The sequence below is a fragment of the Malaya genurostris genome, chromosome 2 (assembly GCF_030247185.1).
Source record: "Malaya genurostris strain Urasoe2022 chromosome 2, Malgen_1.1, whole genome shotgun sequence".
Taxonomy (NCBI): domain Eukaryota; kingdom Metazoa; phylum Arthropoda; class Insecta; order Diptera; family Culicidae; genus Malaya; species Malaya genurostris.
Window position 1 is genome coordinate 83,546,275 of NC_080571.1, and position 18,696 is coordinate 83,564,970.

An 18,696-nucleotide genomic window follows, 5' to 3' on the forward strand; every position below is an offset into this window, starting at 1 on the left:
ATGTAATTTGCTCTGCTATTCTTAGTAGTATTCAGAATATGAAGAACAAAGAATGTGGTAGTACTGTTTTGAGAATCGTGTTAAAGTTTATCAGTCCAAGAAATAATTATGGGGCATTATCGAAAGATGTGGCTGTAATACTTTCGGATTCTTCCTAACATGTTGTACAATAAAATGGTAAAATCAGTCTGTTTCAAACAAAATCATTTATAAAACTTAATCTAAGGTATTGAAACATCAAATTAATATATTTTTCTGCATTTTAAAATTGAAGAATTTGGAATATTACAACCTACAGCACTACCATTCCTGAACGTTTACTGTAGTGCAATTTCGGTCACACACGTCTAAGACCTTCTAAATGAACATTTATAGAGCACAGCAATCTACAAGAATAGTGATGATAGATTTTGAGACGTGGTCCGAGATAGCTCCCTCACTCTGATTATTGAAGAACGGAAAACATCTTTTAAATTTTTAGGTCATATTAGTTGATGATTATATAAACATCAATGCACGCTAATACTTGCATTTCTCAATGATTTGTTTTAGTCTTGTTAAGACGTAGAGCCGTCAAAAGCTAGTTTTAAATTTGATCAGTATCTAACGGGGAAAACGAATTGGAAAAAGGATATGCGAATATGCGGAAGAAAATTTAGAATAACGGCTCGCCTTCGAAGCGCCGTTCGGTCGATTGTTGTGCGGTTTTGACGTCATATTCATAGATCCACACCTCATCACGAGTTAGGATGCATTCGATGAATGTGGGGTCACTATCTGCGTTGGAAATAATCTCTTTGGCCACATCAACACGACGCTGAATGAACTGAATGAAATTCAGTTTTTTTTGGCACCAGCCGAGCCAAAACATCAGTTAAAATGTGTTCGGCTGATCCATAAGAGATGCCCAACAACACAGCAATCTCTCTAATCGGTACAGAACGATTTTGCAACACGATTTGCGCCGCCGATTCCATGTTTTCTTCAGTAACAGATGTTGTTGGGCGGCCAGGGATCTCATCATGATCCAAGCTTGTACGATCACATTTGAAGCGTTTATACCACTCGTATGCCTGTGTTTTTCCTAGACACGATTCACCAAAGGCCTTTTCTAACATTCTCAACGTTTCGGAACACTTAAATCCATTTGCAACACAAAATTTGATGAACGCACGTTGTTCTAAATTTTCATCCATTATAAAAATCGCCACACGAAAATTTTTCAACTTCTTTGTGTAGACGCCAAACCAAAACTAATCGTACGATATGCGTCAGAATGTGACAGAACGTGTATAAAAGTGTTGCCAACGTTGAGAGAATAAAAGTTTACCGATTGGACAAGCGCGGGAATTTTAAAATGAAAATTCCGGTTCTGTTTTTATCATAAGGTATGTAATGAAAACCTTGAAATTGTTACCACAGAGACGAGACTCGAACCCGTAGCTAGCTCCTAACCGGGGAAGTGATTTTGCCAATTAAACTACCCTGCATATGAAAACACATGAAGAGACAGCCTAAATGACTTGTATTTCTGTTTTGAGGTGGTCCACCAAAAGAATACTATGGCAATCCCAGAAATTCGACATCATGATCTTTCCGACTTCAGTCCATTGTCGGGTAATCATTCTGCTCTGGTGTATAATAATGGATCCAACCAAACATGTATTCGAATTGCGCTTGCGTTTGTAATTATGGCATGCTAGCGCACCGTCTTTTCCCGGTACTGGATGACAATTTTACGCATTTTTATATTATTGTCGTTTATTTTACTCTGAAAACCACTATCACAAAGATTGCATAACCTTTCTATATGAGAAAGGCAAAACTTTTATTTGAATTTTTAATAATAACAAAAACTTTGTTTGAACATGCACTAGCATAACATTTCCATTTTATTGAATGTTTTTAGCCTAGTTTATAGAAATACTTCGTTTTAGTTTGCATTTTCGCTCTCCACAATGGTATAAATTATAAACATGCTTTACCACTGTTATACCGGAACCAGAAGTCGCAATCGAACAAAAGTCAACAGCGGTCTATGGTACTATAAAACCTTTTATTTGAGTTTTAATGGGTGTATCCGGGTAAGCATACATAAACTGCGTTAAAAACCTGTTTTAATCCACCTAATGGTGTAATGATACCTTTCTCATATCAATCATACGGGAGCGGTCACTTCGCCGAAAGCCATTTCGCCGAAAGGGTAATTTTGAATACATTATATTATTGTTTTTTGTGTTTTTTATGCCTCCTGTATAACTGATGTGGGGCAGCCACATTACCGAAACCAAGATGGCGGCTGGGTTGGCCGCCGATCCGCCGTCGGAAGCGGCGGCCTCTTGCATACCAACCTGTAACCGCCTCAATTGCCCGGTCTACTCAAAGCTAGGTTTCTTAGCTTTAGTTAGGTCCGAACGAACGGTAGCGAGGTCGGACAGCACACGAATCAAATCGATGTGGCGAAGCTGCATTAGATATTTTTTCACTTAGTAAACGGAAAATACTACATACATTTGCTTGGTAGATACACCTATGCAATTGCTTTGATGATTAGTGGCTAATAGTCAACAAGTTTCCTTGGGAACTCCGCTCTGAAGTTCGTGAATCAATCTTTATTCATGAGTACAAGAATCAATATTTATTCAAGAAGTACAATTGTAGGTTAACAAAACGGGCGTTAACGTATTATCATTTATTTGTTTTTATTTTAAATCAATTTCAATTATACTTTTAAGACAATTGCAGGAATCGGCGAAATGACATTCGGCGAAGTGGCCCATTCGGCGAAATGTCATTCGGCGAAATGTAATTCGGCGAAATGACCCTTTCGGCGAAATGATTCTGATCCCAATTATACTATCATATAAAGGGTGATTTTTTAAGAGCTTGAGAACTTTTTTAAACAATAAAACGCATAAAATTTGCAAAATCTCATCGGTTCTTTATTTTAAACGTTAGATTGGTACATGACATTTACTTTTTGAAGATAATTTCATTTAAATGTTGACCGCGGCTGCGTCTTAGGTGGTCCATTCGGAAAGTCCAATTTTGGGCAACTTTTTCGAGCATTTCGGCCGGAATAGCCCGAATTTCTTCGGAAATGTTGTCTTCCAAAGCTGGAATAGTTACTGGCTTATTTCTGTAGACTTTAGACTTGACGTAGCCCCACAAAAAATAGTCTAAAGGCGTCAAATCGCATGATCTTGGTGGCCAACTTACCGGTCCATTTCTTGAGATGAATTGTTCTCCGAAGTTTTCCCTCAAAATGGCCATAGAATCGCGAGCTGTGTGGCATGTAGCGCCATCTTGTTGAAACCACATGTCAACCAAGTTCAGTTCTTCCATTTTTGGCAACAAAAAGTTTGTTAGCATCGAACGATAGCGATCGCCATTCACTGTAACGTTGCGTCCAACAGCATCTTTGAAAAAATACGGTCCAATGATTCCACCAGCGTACAAACCACACCAAACAGTGCATTTTTCGGGATGCATGGGCAGTTCTTGAACGGCTTCTGGTTGCTCTTCACTCCAAATGCGGCAATTTTGCTTATTTACGTAGCCATTCAACCAGAAATGAGCCTCATCGCTGAACAAAATTTGTCGATAAAAAAGCGGATTTTCCGAATGGACCACCTAAGACGCAGCCGCGGTCAACATTTAAATGAAATTATCTTCAAAAAGTAAATGTCATGTACCAATCTAACGTTTAAAATAAAGAACCGATGAGATTTTGCAAATTTTATGCGTTTTATTGTTTAAAAAAGTTCTCAAGCTCTTAAAAAATCACCCTTTATAATACTGTGGTACTCTTCAAATACTGTGGCATTCTTACATACACACATACGCATACACACACACACACATACACACACAAACATTTTGCGTACTCGAAGAGCTGTGTCGAATGGTATATGACACTCGGCCCTCCGGGCCTCGGTTCAAAAGTCAGTTTTCACAGTGATTGCATAACCTTTCTATATGAGAAAGGCAAAAAAAAAAGAAATTAAATTGATATAATCTGTTTGTTTTGTTTTTCATTCTAGATGATTTTCCTAAAATTTTAACCATTTCACTACCATATTTAAGGAATTAGATTAGTTATTCTGATTTTAATTTTTCATATTTAATTTTCAAAAACCTCTTTAGCCAAATAATTGAATAAAATTAGGAATGTAACGATTACCCTTCCTGATTTTTTCTAGAATTTTTCAAAATGTCTTTCATGTCAAACAAAATATTCAAAATTTTCGATTTTTTATTCGCCGTTGCAATTTTGGTACCACTCTAGATTTTACATAAAAAGTAAATGATTCATGGGTACATTACGCTGTATTGTTTCCATATTAAAAAAAAGGGTATAATACCAGACTTTGAAAAAAAAAATTATCATTAGATGGAGACGCATGGTATTTAATTCTGAAATCATACACCACTCGCCTTCAGAATTAAATACCATGCGTTTTCATCTACAACTTTTCGATTATAGAGGTTTTAACCTTAAAGGCATTCGCCTCTTCGGGTCAGAAAAACTCTCTGACCCTATGTGGGGCGATGAGTAACCGAACCCAGGGGGGTTGCGTGAACGACATCGACTAACCCATTACGCTATACCCGTCCCTCTTATCTGCAATTTGAATTCAGGTCTTGGGTATTGAATTTAATGAATTTTAATGCAACAAGCCCTACAATTTTTTGAGCAATGGTGTTGTCAGGTTAGATTATCTGCAAATCTGGGCAAAACATCAATGGTGCTTTTCACTCATCGTAGGATAATCACAGGAGCTCGTCCGTTACAGTTCTTCGGTTCAGAGGTCACGTCGGAGTTATTCTTGATTCAAAACTGAATTGGTCTGCTCACATTGACTTCAGGATTAAAAGAGCTTGCATGGATTTCGGACAATGCAGACGAGCTTTTGGAAAATCATAGGGACTCAAACCCAAATACATACACAACTATTGTTAGACCAATTTTAGCATATGGATGTCTTGTATGGTGGCAGAAAGAAGAAGTTGCGACAGTTCAGTCAAAGCTAAATCATCTCCAAAGGATGGTCCTAATGGCGATGACAGGAGCATTCACGACAACTCCTACTGCTGCTCTAGAGGCGCTACTGTGCATTGAACCACTACACGTATTCCTAAAACACGAAGCATTATCTTGTGCATACCGTCTTAAGGTTACAGGGCTTTGGAACAGTAACCCATTAGATTATGCTACCAGCCACACTCGCTTGTGGTCTGAAATGGTTATGTGGGATGAGTATTTACTCGCTCCTAGTGACCTAACTCTCACATGCAGTTTTTCTTACAAAACATTCAATGTGAGCTATCCTCGTCGTGAGGAATGGTTGTCTGGTTATTTGGAACGACAACTTGATGAACACATAGTTTGTTATACGGACGGTTCTCTGTTGAATGGTCGTGCTGGTGCTGGTGTCTACTGTCGTGAAATGAGGCTAGAGCAGTCTCATCAACTTGGTAGATACTGTAATGTGTTCCAGGAAGAAATATACGCGATTCTGTGTGGAATACAATCGGCACTTCAGCAGAGAATCTGTGGTAAACGAATTTATTTTTGTTCCGACAGTGAGGCAGCCTTAAATGCACTCAGTTCGAATGACTCACGGTCGAATCTAGTAATCGCATGTCGAACTCAAATTGAAGATCTTAGCATCTCAAATGCTGTTTACTTCTTATGGGTACCCGGCCATTTTGGTATAACTCGAAATGAATAGGCTGATGAGTTGGCTAGAGCTGGTGCAACGAATGATTTTGTTGGTCCGGAACCAGATTTACTACTTTCAACTAGTTGGATAAAGCACAAGATTCGTCTTGGGCTGCATCCAAGCATGCCAACAAAAGGCTATTCTCTCATTTCTCACCCAATGTGATAAAGAGCTTCTTTCTGTATTCACCTTAAATAGGGTTTAGCAGATTGTTTGGCATCCTTTACGGGGTACCGAATTTACTTATGCTCGTACATACTGCGAATCTTTCTACATTCTTCCGGGAGTGCAGAATGGTGTCGCTCTTGTAAGATCTCTAAATCCTCTCGGGGGTTGGAGGTTTTATTAACAGCAGACTTTTCGGGACCTCGTAGAGGTTTAGAATTTACTTCTGCTTCCACTAAATGTGATCCTCGGCAGATTGTTCAGCATCCCTTAGGGGTGCAGAATTTACTTCTGCTTTTTTGTGTTTTTGTGTCGTCAACTTTCCCCATCCTCCTAGTCCAAACCTTACCATTTCCTTTCAATCCTTCCCTCTTATATATCGGGAAAATGATGCTAAAAACCAGTTGATGGCAAGGCACAAATCTCCAAATATCAAGGGGAACGTGCCATTTGAGCCAATTTGTTCCGATGGTCTTATACGGTAAAGAGTGCTAAAAATTGTATACCATCACTTAAAGAAGCGAAACACAAAACGTTAAAAAAATCTAAATCAGCCTCAAAACTACTTCAATCGGTAGTCATTGTTGAAGGCCAAATAAACCGATTTCGGTTAATCTTTCAAGAATCGAAAAAAAATTCTTTTCAAGATTATCACAATATTATATTTAATATTATGATTGATATGAAAGAGGCATCATTACACCACTTGGCGGATTAATACACGTTTGGACTCCCGAGGATGTTCCTCCGCGGCCATCAAACTCTAGAACTCTGATAAAGACAAATTGTGAACAAATTGTAATTTACAAATACCATTCCTTCCTCTCTCCACATAATATCACACCTCCCTCACTTTCGGATACAAACCCGGAGAACGACCAAAATTAGGTTAAAGTCGGGTACAAATAAACTATATAGAAAAATTAATTATCAGATAATTTATGGAAACAGAATTAAAACTCTTTTTGACTTATAAGAAAATTGTTGCTACTCGTTCTAATACCATTTGAATCCTCGTTACCAAGAAATTACCGAGATACAGCAAGGCACAGTAATCGGCTGATATGAATTGTGTCCAATTCTGAAATAGATTTTTTGGTAGAGGCAGACAATAGTTTTTAGAGAAGGTGGATATGATTCTCTCAAGCCGTGAGATTTTTTGTTACATGACAAGAGCACCAGTAAAGACTGTCCCAGAAAGTATGGACGTAACCAAAAACCGCTGCCATTTCGCAATGGTTCAGAATCTGTCAATTTTTATGGCTGCGTCCTGTTGTTTACACTCTTCTCTAACCACTTGTGCAGTTGTTTATTCGTTTTCATTAGTTTGTTTCGAAATGCGTGGACTTTCAGCAGAACAACGTCGAAAAATTGTGTACAAATGGTGCACAGAACGCGAACTATCACTGAGAAAGATAGCAAAAATGGAAGGAGTAAATAAAAAGCCGTGCGAAATGCAATCAGAAAGTTCGGTAAGGATAACACCTTTGAGGATAAACCGAAAACGGGTCGAAAAAAAGGTCCTGTTAACCCTCAGTTGGATAAACTTATACTGAAGGCGTTCGAGCAAAAGAAGGAGGTTTCAGTTCGGGATGTGGCCAAAAAAGTGGACAATTCGACGTTAAATGTTCTTCGTGGTAAAGAACGTTTAAATCTTTAAACCTACAAGAAGCAGAAACATCCAAAACGTAGTCCGAAACAAGAAGCTTCGGTCAGGCCGGGGAATAGAAAGCTGTACAGTACGATTCTTGCTGGAAATTTGAACTGCATAATCATGGACGACCAAACCTACGTGAAACTCGATTACAAATCCTTGCCGGGACCACAATATTATACGGTGCGAGAAGGGCAAGTCTTAAACCAGTCCGAAGTTTAAGATTTCGAAAACCTTCATCACCACTGCTTCAATGAACAGCAAAATATACATCAAGGAATGTTTACAAAAACGACTTCTACCCATGATTCGAAGCCACAAGGATCCTGTTGTCTTCTGGCCAGATCTTGCTTCTTGCCACTGCTCGAAATCAACGGTAGAATAGTATACTACCATTCACTTTCGTCCCAAAAGACATGAATCCACCAAATTGCCCACAACTTCGAACAATTGAGGAATTGTGGGCATTAACGAAGACACATCTTAGGAAACATGTCTCGGCAGCCGAAACCATTCAACACTTCGAAAAAGATTGGAAAAAAGTGATTTATTAACCTTTCCAAAAAAGTTATTTATTATCCTTTCCAAATATAGTGTCAGATCATTTAACACTCCGAATACCAAAGGGATAAAAAAACTGTAATTAGCAATGTGTAATTGAAAAATATCGCTGTTCATTTGTTTTGTGAACGATTTATCTGTCGAATGATAATGAAATTTTTAAAATAGCATTACTAATGACTGAGATAAAGTTAATCAAAGTAAGCGTTCCCTCCTTTAAAAGTACACGTGTTTCAGTATTGGAACTTTCGTTTCAACACAAACAATCCCGACAACACCCAACTGGATACAATTTCGGTTGTATTGAGTAATCTACAACAGTCAGTCAAAAACATTGGTGGCATATGAGCGAGAGAATTACTAAAAGAGTCTGAGTCTTGTAAGCAGTTTTGTGTTTCTTTCATGGAAGTTATCATTCAGTGGTGACTGTAATTTCCTTCACCAATCCTGCGAAAATTATAGGTGCAGGTTTATTAGGAAACTTTCCAATGCTATATGCGAATACAAAAAATTATAGGAACGAAAAGTTAAACATGTTTCGAGAAGTATGTATACTGCACTATATACTACATATAAACCGACAGCATATAGACAACTAAGAATCTATTCACACCAATCACGATTCCACTTACTTTCGCATGATGATCTCTGGCACGGAGTAACGTCTCCTCAACAGTCCTGGTCCGGAGCCCATCACCATGGCGTAGGTTCCGGCACCCATTCCGTTGCAGTGGTGGCGCCCCTGGTCACAGTAGTAGCTATCGCACGAGCTCGATAGGTCCCTGTTGGACGACGATGAGTCCCGACTATCCTGGCTGCAACAGAAACAAGAATGTTGCAATGTAAATACTTAGAAACGAATGATTTCGTGCATAAAATTCATAGCTTAGGTGAGTATTACTCGGGATAGCATTTCACATGACGAGCAAACGGTTACGGCTGAACGAAAATTCTCATTTTATATCCAGAAAAAATAACGCTGAGTCAAATCATCAACCTTCCGGGAACGATAGGGCTCAACGTTTGGGTTTTGCAGTGGAAATGAAGATAAGTAAACATACACGGAACCGATCCGTGAAGTTGAGGCAAACAAACCCGAGAGAAGGCAAAACGAAATCAAGCACCAAAGTATGCCAGCTATGGTTTCCCCTACTGGTACAGCGAAAAACTGCATTGCATGCTAAAAATAAGCGTCCACCCGGCACTCGGATGCACCACGGAGGTCAATGCTACTATTCCGGTGCACTGCACTGAATCGAGGTTTTCAACACAATGCAGTAGGTGCGATTCTTTAGGGAATCGGTTAGGATTGTGTGAAAAATAAATGATATATTACTAAACTATTAGATTTACACAAATTTGCCACCTACATCTAAATTCATACTTTGGTTTACGCAGCTCACGAATTGCTGAAATTTATTAGATAGAACATTGGGAAGATTTTTTTTATAATCACCCCTTTAGTTACCTACCCTAGATTTCTATTATTTCATGGTCACTTCGCAAAACTATCGCTAAGTATGACGAACATTACAATACAGATCCTGAAAATTAAGTATTTCTTGCTTCAATGTTTGTTCCACATATTCTTGGAACAATCTAGGAACTACGCTACTACATTTAGCACATTTTGTGTTTTGTTTATTATTTTATTGTGTTTTCCTTTCATATTATACTCATTCAGGTTGTCAAATGGTACGATAATTGAGGATCACAAGTTCCTATCTAATGCCTTTTTGTGTGTAAATGTAGATATTTAGGCACAGTAATCCTGACGCCAGAGCAGTAATCCTGACGCCGGAGCCAGAGCTAATAAAAGAAATTTTCATTACTCAAAACAGACAAAAATTACGAAAACTAAATGTCACTCTCAAGTGAATTTATAGAACGAGATCCATGGCAAAAAAGGAATGCACGCGTTTTTTGTTTGTGTTAACGGCCAATAAGCCACCGTTCAACATCCACTTTTAGAAAAAAATTACAGGCGAGCTGGGGAAAATAGAGTATTAAGACGAAAGAGAAAAGTTTTCTCTATCGTTCACTATTATAACTTACTCTCAGCGAGTACCGAGTTTCTCGGAATTCTTTTTCAAAGTGAACGTTGATAGGTGGCTTTCTGGCCGTTATCACAAAAACGTAAGTATAGTAGTTTCAAACTTGTGTTCTTTCTTCCGTTTACTCTTTCAACAGTGTATAGAAAACAAATGAACCGAATAAGAGTAAGCATTCTTCATTCACTTCGTGGTTCATGAATGCACAAACAACTGAATCATTGGTATGTATTAGTGAATCAAAGCTCTTGTGTACTTGAAAGCTAAGCGTATGTAAGTGCCACTTGATGCTCATTCTCTTTTTTTTTTCTTGCTTCATTTAGAATTGCAACAAACTTTTGCTCATATTGTGGCGCTCCTGGTGGACGGATTTGGAAGTTCTTGGCGCACACGTGTCGGAAATTTTGTCAGCTTCACGTATGATTTTTGACATTCCGCAAATCAACTATACGTTGTAAACAATCAACATGGAAAATCCATTGTGGTCTGCATCTAGGCTAGCTAAACAGCTGAAATTGCCCAGAAATACCGTATGGCGCGTTATCAAACGGTATAAGGAAACATAGACGACGATTTAGAAGCCTCAAGCAAATCGTCGGAGTGGAACTGTGGAACCGGAAACAGCGTGGTAAAATTTTGAAGACGATTAAGAGGAATCCTAATCTGTCGGACCGTGATTTGGCCAGAAAATTCGGTGCTGCCCATAGTACCGTGAGGAGAACTAGACTCCGGGAAGAAATCAAGTCGTATCGAGCTAGCAAACAGCCAAATCGTACCATAAAACAGAATAGCGTGGTCAAAATTCGTGCTCGGAAACTATATGACCAGGTGCTGACCAAGTTCGACGGGTGTCTTCTGATGGACGATGAAATCTATGTCAAGGCTGACTTCGGGTTTGAATCAATGTATGGTTCGAAATTCCTCACTTTCCCACAAATATTTTGGGCAGTTATAATACACCATTTAAATGCATCTGTACACATACATGACTTTTTGGTTACTTGGGATATGATTAAAAATTTATAGTTTTATCTATTCAAATTGATACCAACCAGTAGTTGCAATAATATTACTAGTCGAAACAAAATACACTTCTTAGAATGTTGTACCCAAATATAGAAAACGAATATGTGTTCCACAGCTGAAAATTGAATATTCTATACCCAACTTAATTGAATTTAGGACCCAAATGATTCCAGTTAAAAGGTCCTGATTGTAATGTGTTATTTTTAAATTAAATTACTAAACACACATCACGAATAGCTCTTGGCTTTTGGGAAAATTTCTGGCTAATTAAAACTGCATCAATTCAAGGGTTTAGTCTTTTTCTAAGCTACCTGGATCAGTCTTCTTGAAGACAAATAATTAGTCAGACCTTTTTAAGGCCATTTAGAGTGATATGATAGCTAATAAGTCGTTTCCAAGGCCAAATAATTAATCAGCCTTTTTAAGACTTGGTTGATGGATTGGAAAAACACGAACGTCTTCTTCGGTATTGGTCTGAGAAAATTCATAAATTTTATTTATATGACATAAAATCCAATAGACTGGCTGTTTTATAAGACTTATCAAATGGCCAAAGTGCTGAAGAAATTGAAAAATTAACTACAGAAATTGAATGAAAGAGAGAAAATGATATTACTGAGCCACGCTCGGATCTCCCATGAACTTTACCGAATACACTTGGTTAAAGCCGGGGTAAAATAAATTATATAAATAACAAAAAACCTAATACACTTCAAATAAAGTGATGTAAACAATTTGCAAACTTAAGAAAAAGTATGTTTCGTGTTCCAAATTAAAATTAATTGGGAACATTATAAACGGTTGTCCAATGAATTAAAACAACAGATAAATTTTCATGCTCTAATTGGAATGAAAATCATAAATACAATTATTTGAAATGCCCTGTGGTACAAAAAAAGTTAAACGCTCGTTCGCTCAAACAACAACGAGTGAAATCATCTACCTTAAATGACCTTTGTTTAAATATACACCCTCATTGAACATAACTCAAAATTAAGTGACATAAAAAGTGCACGTACTCTAAATTTGAGTTACCACCTTTCTACCCATTTCTGAGTTAAGGAACGAAGCTGTCAAAATTTGAGTATTTATTGCTGAAAATAAGAAAAAATATACAAATGATACAAATTTATCACCATTGGTGCCAGTTTCACGGAGGACCGTAGATGTGCGCCAAAAAAAGATCGTGACTGTCATGTCTGGAAATTCGTTTGTGGTCATTCTTCCTTCTTTGAATTGGGAAGCGCAAAAAATGATTCAAAACCGTTTTCTTTTGACCGGTTTTGGGATAAAAAACGATTTTGATATCATTATGTTGGATTTCTCACTTGGCATAATTGAAACCACATAATTTTCATCTGAAATGATGCATGGTTTCCAAAACCGTATCTAGAAACAGCAATGAAAAACGACGTATTTTTGCAACTTTAGATTCGATAAAAAATATTCCGAGAATTAAAACGCACTGAACGGCAAAAAATATTTTTTCACTCAAATGTTTGTAAATGCTTACTCTTACGAACAGTAAATTTTGCTCAAATTTTGACATATTGTTCCAGTTTATAAATTTGAGTAATCGCAACTCAAACCATGAGTTATGTTCAAAGAGCGTGTACCTAAAAAGTAACAAAATAGGTACGCCTTCATCTTCGTCTTCTAATGCACTGAATTATTTTAATGTAAAACAAAAACAAACACTTCGACTTCTAAAGAAAACAATTTATTAACAGGTAGATCTGTTACGTCATCTTCTTCATCTGGCGACAGTTACGCTAGCGTTACAGGTAGACAACTATATACCTATGTATAACTATTTATGCTTCAATGTCATTTGCTTCTTTGAACAAACTCGATTTAGGCGATATAACGAAAATTAAAATGATATACCTACAAGATCAGCTTTTTCTTATGATCATCCGAATGAATTCGACTTCATCACTTTTCGAAACATTTCAAGTTGAGTGACAATTTGCCAATAACATTAGCATGAATTAAAAATTAAACAATGAAGTTAAAATATTTGAATATTTTAAATTGGAATGCTCAATCTTCAGAATCGAATAAAGATGAATTTTATAATATTTGCAAAGTTCACAAAATTCATATTGCTATTGTGACAGAAACACTTCTTAAGTGAAATGACAAATTGAAAAGTAACCCAAAATATGTGGTTCATCGGTTTGATAGGTCTATTGGAATGGGGTGTGGGTGGAGTTGCCAGTTTTGTCCATCGGCAAATCAAACATCGAAGTTTACCTTCTTTTAACACTACTATCGAAAACTTGGCCAACGGAATTTAAACCATTTATGAAATCTTTCAGAGGAATTATGGGCAAAATAATTGGAACGGAAAAATGCTTCACAATCAACTTTCTGTTGGTTACTTTTCAGTTCTTTATCCCAGTAATCCGACCTCTTTTCTTCCGCAAGAAATCCTTCTACAATTGATCTGTTTCTAACAGAATCATGGGGGGTTGATCACTAATGCTGACTTTGACTCAGATCATTTTCCTGTAATATACAGAGTTTCCAAAGAAGCTATAATTAATCCAATTAGTTCTAAATTCCAATTTTAAATTCACTTGTGTTGTGTAATGGGGAAAAGAAACGTATATACCAATTTTCTAACTAATACAGAGAGCGAATCGATTCAATTGAAGATTGCATCGACTTTCGTCGGAATTTGTTTATAATATTATGTGCCATCACACCTAATGGTTCTATATTTGAAGGACGCTTCAAAATCATTTTCAGAATTTTATTCTGAATCCTTTGAAGCGTTTTCTTCCTGGTGGAACAACAACTTGACCAAATTGGTACTGCATAAAGCATGGCTGGTCTGAAAATTTGTTTATAAATAATAATTTGTTCTTTAGACAGAGCTTACAATATTATTATTACACTTTGCCTGGATTCCTTCAATCCTTGAAAGTGAGTTTATTTTGTCATACGTTAAACCTAAATATTTAGCTTGATCAGACCATGTCAATTCCAAGCCATTCAATTTGATAATGTGATTATTGTTTGGTTTAAGAAGAGAGGATCTTGGCTTCCATTTTGACAGATAATCACAGAAAATATTTAAGCTTCTTTGTAGGCGACTGCAGATCACTCTTAGGTTTCTACATGTGGCTAACAGACTTGTGTCGTCACAGAATAGCGATTTCTGACAACCAACGGGTAGATTTGGAAGATCAGAAGTGAAAATATTATACAAAATTGGAGCTGCGCTCGAACCCTGCGGTACATCTGCTCGTACGGGTAGCAATTCAGATTTACAATACTGATAGCTAACCTGAAGGGCACGATCAGGTAAATAATTTTGAATCAGTTTGATAAAAAAATAGGGAACTGGAAGTAGGTCATTTTTGCTATTAAAGGCTGAGGCGCGTATAACCACGTGTCTCGCTGTGCGTATTACATTTCTCTCCATGCTCTTTTGCATATGTACAAAATGACTTTTGATGGGCTGGGTGACCAGAAAAGTTTCGATATTTCCAGTTACAAGTTTGCATAAAATATGTCTGCATCCAATAAAACTACCACTTGTTTGGCAGCCTTGCCGAGCCCGTTTTATTTTTCTCTCATGTTTCGTCACGTTACCAGGAAACTGGAGCAGAAAAAATGGCACGTCTACAGAAATCGACTTACTTTCACCAAAATAACATTCACTTCATTTTTAGTGCACCTATGTTTTTATGCACTAATCGCATCTAAATTAAATTATCTAGACATTGGGCCGTATGAATAAAATGTAGTAAAATCTGTTGTTTGTAGTATCTTCTCAAAAATAAAGTCCACAGAGTACAACGCGATTTGGTATGAATAAAAAACAAGTTTGAACATGTAGTTAATGCTACTTCTGAATTTAAGCATTTACTGCATACTGTATCGACACAGAGCCGAAAAAGCTGGCATAAGCATGCAAAAAGCAAGAAACGTACTTACATCGGCAAAAATGCCACTTTTTTAATTTCTGTACTTCACTTTATCAGCAAACACACGAGTAGCAACCTCTAGAGCTACCTACCGAAAACTTGCAGTAAATAAGACAGTTTGTAGCATGTTTTGACAGGAACGTGATCCACACGTAGCATTTACTACCGAAATACCGTATGAATAAAACGTAGCATGCTTGAATTTCGGTAGTAAACGCTACGTGTGGATCACGTTCCTGTCAAAACATTCCACAAACTGTAGTATTTACTACAAGTTTTCGGTAGGTAGTTCTAGAAGTTGCTACTCGCGTGTTTGCTGATAGAGTGAAGTACAGAAATTACAAAAGTGGCATTTTTACAGATGTACGTTTCTTACTTTGTGCATGCTTATGCCAGCTTTTCCGGCTCTGTGTCGATACGGTATGCAGTAAATGCCTAAATTCGGAAGTAGCATTAACTACATGTTCGAACTTGTTTTTTATTCATACTAAACCGCGTTATACTCTGTGGACTTCATTTTTGAGAAGATACTACAAACAACAGACTTTACTACATTTTATTCATACGGCCCATTGTCGTGTTGTATTTTTTTCTGACTGAAGAACTGCTGAAAATTGGAACGCTCGGAAATGCATACCTCTACTTGTTCATCGAATATCTCGGCTTTGAAGGCTTGTATCAGAAATCTACCGTGACAAAGTCTAGATAATTTAGTTTAGATGCGATTAGTACATAAAAACATATATGTTATCACGATAAAAAATAAAGTCTTGTATTTTTCTGTGAAACAAAGTCAGTTTCAATGCATCCACCATTTTTTTCGCTTTGGTTTCCTGATAGCATTCTGAAAAAGGAGAGAGAAATAAAATTGGCTCGACAAGGCTGCCAAACACACAGACATTCAATCTTTGTGAAAGTTGAATATTTTTTCATTGTTCATTGGAATCCATGTAATGTCCAACCCATACGATAGATTAATGTGATAAAACTTCTCATCAAAATAATAAAATGTATGCTGGCAACCCGGTACAGTTTGCTCATATACGAGAGAGTACAAGAGAAATACGATGCTCAAAGGGAATTGGGCGAGCCACGTGGTCGATTTAAAACTCAACACGTGACCCTCTGTCCTCAGACCTTATTAGCAAAAATATCCCACTTCCAGTTTGCGTTGCGACGATGAACTCGGTTACATTACCGGTCGCCCCAATCTCCATCATTCACAGAGAAGGATATGGAAACCACCAACTTTCCGAAAGGGAGAAGACTTATCATTTTCGTCCTGTCACCACTTGTGCCTAAAGACCCAACATAAACCTGAACCATTTGAATTTGATTCATATTGAAACATTATAATATAATGAATAAAAAACAATAAAAAATAAATTGCAATCAAGTTTATAAACTATATCAGCATTTAATTTTTTTATGCTATTTAATTTTTTTGTACAAAACATTCAAAAAAACTAATATCTGTTTTCGACAGTGAGTGACGACTTCAAGTGTTATATTTTAAATAAAATAACACTCCAACAGTAACAATTTTTCCATAGCCCCGAAAACACTGAATCATTTGAATCAATATTTGAAGAAGACTTTTAAGGAATTTTTAAATGAAGGAATTTTTAAAGCAAAGGAATTTGCGTATGCCTTAGTGCTAGAGTCAAAAATGGAAAATTTTATTTTTGGATAATAAAAAATGCTTATAAAAATATGAACCGAATCAAAAATTGAAAAATAAATTTAAAAGAATCGACGAAATTTGCAATAGAAATGAAAAAAATGTATTTGATTGGACAACAGATAATGATTTATTCAATTCTTTTTTAAAAAACATGTCACTTAATTCTAACTTTATATAAAAACAATTAAATTTACGTTTTGTTTTTGTTCACAGGGCTTAGAATATTATTAAATACACAAACTGATAGATCTAACATACGCTGCTTTTGGGAAGCTTTCGTCGCATACGGCCCCGAGTCAGTTCCAACGAGCCCTGAAGTTCATGTGATTGTTGATGTGCTAGCATGTGATCCCGACGGACAAAGCGCTTCCGGCAGTACATGCACTGGTGAACCGGAATGCCGTGGTGCAGCGAGAAATGTCGATCGCGATCCTTCGGATGGGCATACGATCTCTCGCAGTTTGTACAAGGGTACTTTTTGTTCTTCGGATCGTGGTTCTTCTGGTGACTGGTCAACTTTTCCTCCGTGGTGAAAAACTTTCCGCAAGTATCACACCGATACGGACGCGCTCCGGAATGATAGGTGAGGTAGTGATGACTAAAGTTGCCCTTCCGGCCGAAGTTTTTGTTACACAAATGGCAGTATAGGTCCGTGTCGTAATTGATGCGCAGCGATCTTCGAGGTTTCCGGTTGTTCAATTCGTTGCCAGCAGTTACTGCAAATTGTCCGACGGATGGATTGATGTACGATCGGAATCTTGGTTCGTTGGAAGGTGGTGCGGCGTAGTTGTGCTCCTGGAATATTTTCATTCCCGGAGTCGGTTCTTGATCAGCAGCTACCGGTGAAATACTTGGAAGCGGTGTGAAGGTTGATCCGTTGGATGTTAGGAATGGTGTCGAAGACACCGGATAATCACTAATGGTTGTTGGTAGAAACGTCACTGTGGATAAACATTCTGCACAGCTCATTCCGGGTAGTGGCTGCATTGTATCCGTAGTAAAAGGCGGAAACGCAGAATCATCCTTGTGAATAACCGTTTCATTGTCACTCGGAAGAGAAGCCAATGATGCCGAAGGCTGTGCTACCGTGAGCTGATCTAGCGAATACGAAACAACCGGAATGATATTTTGGTACGGGATATCTGGAGCATGGGAGTTTTGCGATGACGCAAACGATTCCATGGCATATGATCCATCAATCATGGGTAAAACAGAACTATTCCGCTCTGGCGAACTAACATACTGATCACTGATTGGCGCTGATCCAAAGTAAAACTCACTAGGAGATCCCTCAGGGGTCAGCACTTTACCGAAAAATTCATTTGACTGTGGTGCGTAATATTGATGAGAATTTTGGTGCGATGTGATCGACGATTCCAAATATTGGTCGAATGAATGGTCCGGAGATGAGTCCGGAGTTAACAAAGCAGTTCTGCTTAGTTCCACCAGCATGGAATCGAAGTCTGGTGTAATTGCTGGACAATCGGCACTGGAAAATTCTTCCAGAAGGTCGTGCAGATTTTGATCGACGGGGTAATCGCCGAATGATAGTTGACTTGTTGTGTCCATCGTGGATAGATCATCCAGCAATTGATCAAAATCATCCTGCATTTTGATAATTTAGTTTCACTTCTACTCTTTCTTGTCACAATTTTTTTTTTCAAGCGTTCACTGACTTAAGTTTGACTTGTTGGTTTAACTTTCTAAGAGCGTGTGATGACATTTAGCAGTCAAACGCAAGTTAAATACGCAAATTGTTGTACCTAAACTTTTACCTGTGTGGCACATACTAGTCAAACCATCACCGAAAAATATATATTTTACAGGTAAATTTGTATGTCTCACAGTAGCTTTGTTACTACCTAAACCGTTGAATGAAACGGAAATTTTT

General features: G+C 37.5%; 1 protein-coding gene across 12 annotated transcripts in view; it reads right to left on the minus strand.

Annotated features, from left to right (window-relative positions):
• The window catches only part of LOC131432101 (uncharacterized), a 206,437-nt gene that overhangs the window by 28,263 nt on the left and 159,478 nt on the right, over positions 1 to 18,696 (minus strand). For all 12 annotated transcript variants that reach the window (XM_058598182.1, XM_058598179.1, XM_058598178.1 and 9 more), the window contains exon 4: positions 8,739 to 8,921. In XM_058598182.1, the coding sequence (XP_058454165.1) occupies positions 8,739 to 8,921 (183 nt within the window). The remainder of the gene's footprint in view (positions 1 to 8,738; positions 8,922 to 18,696) is intronic.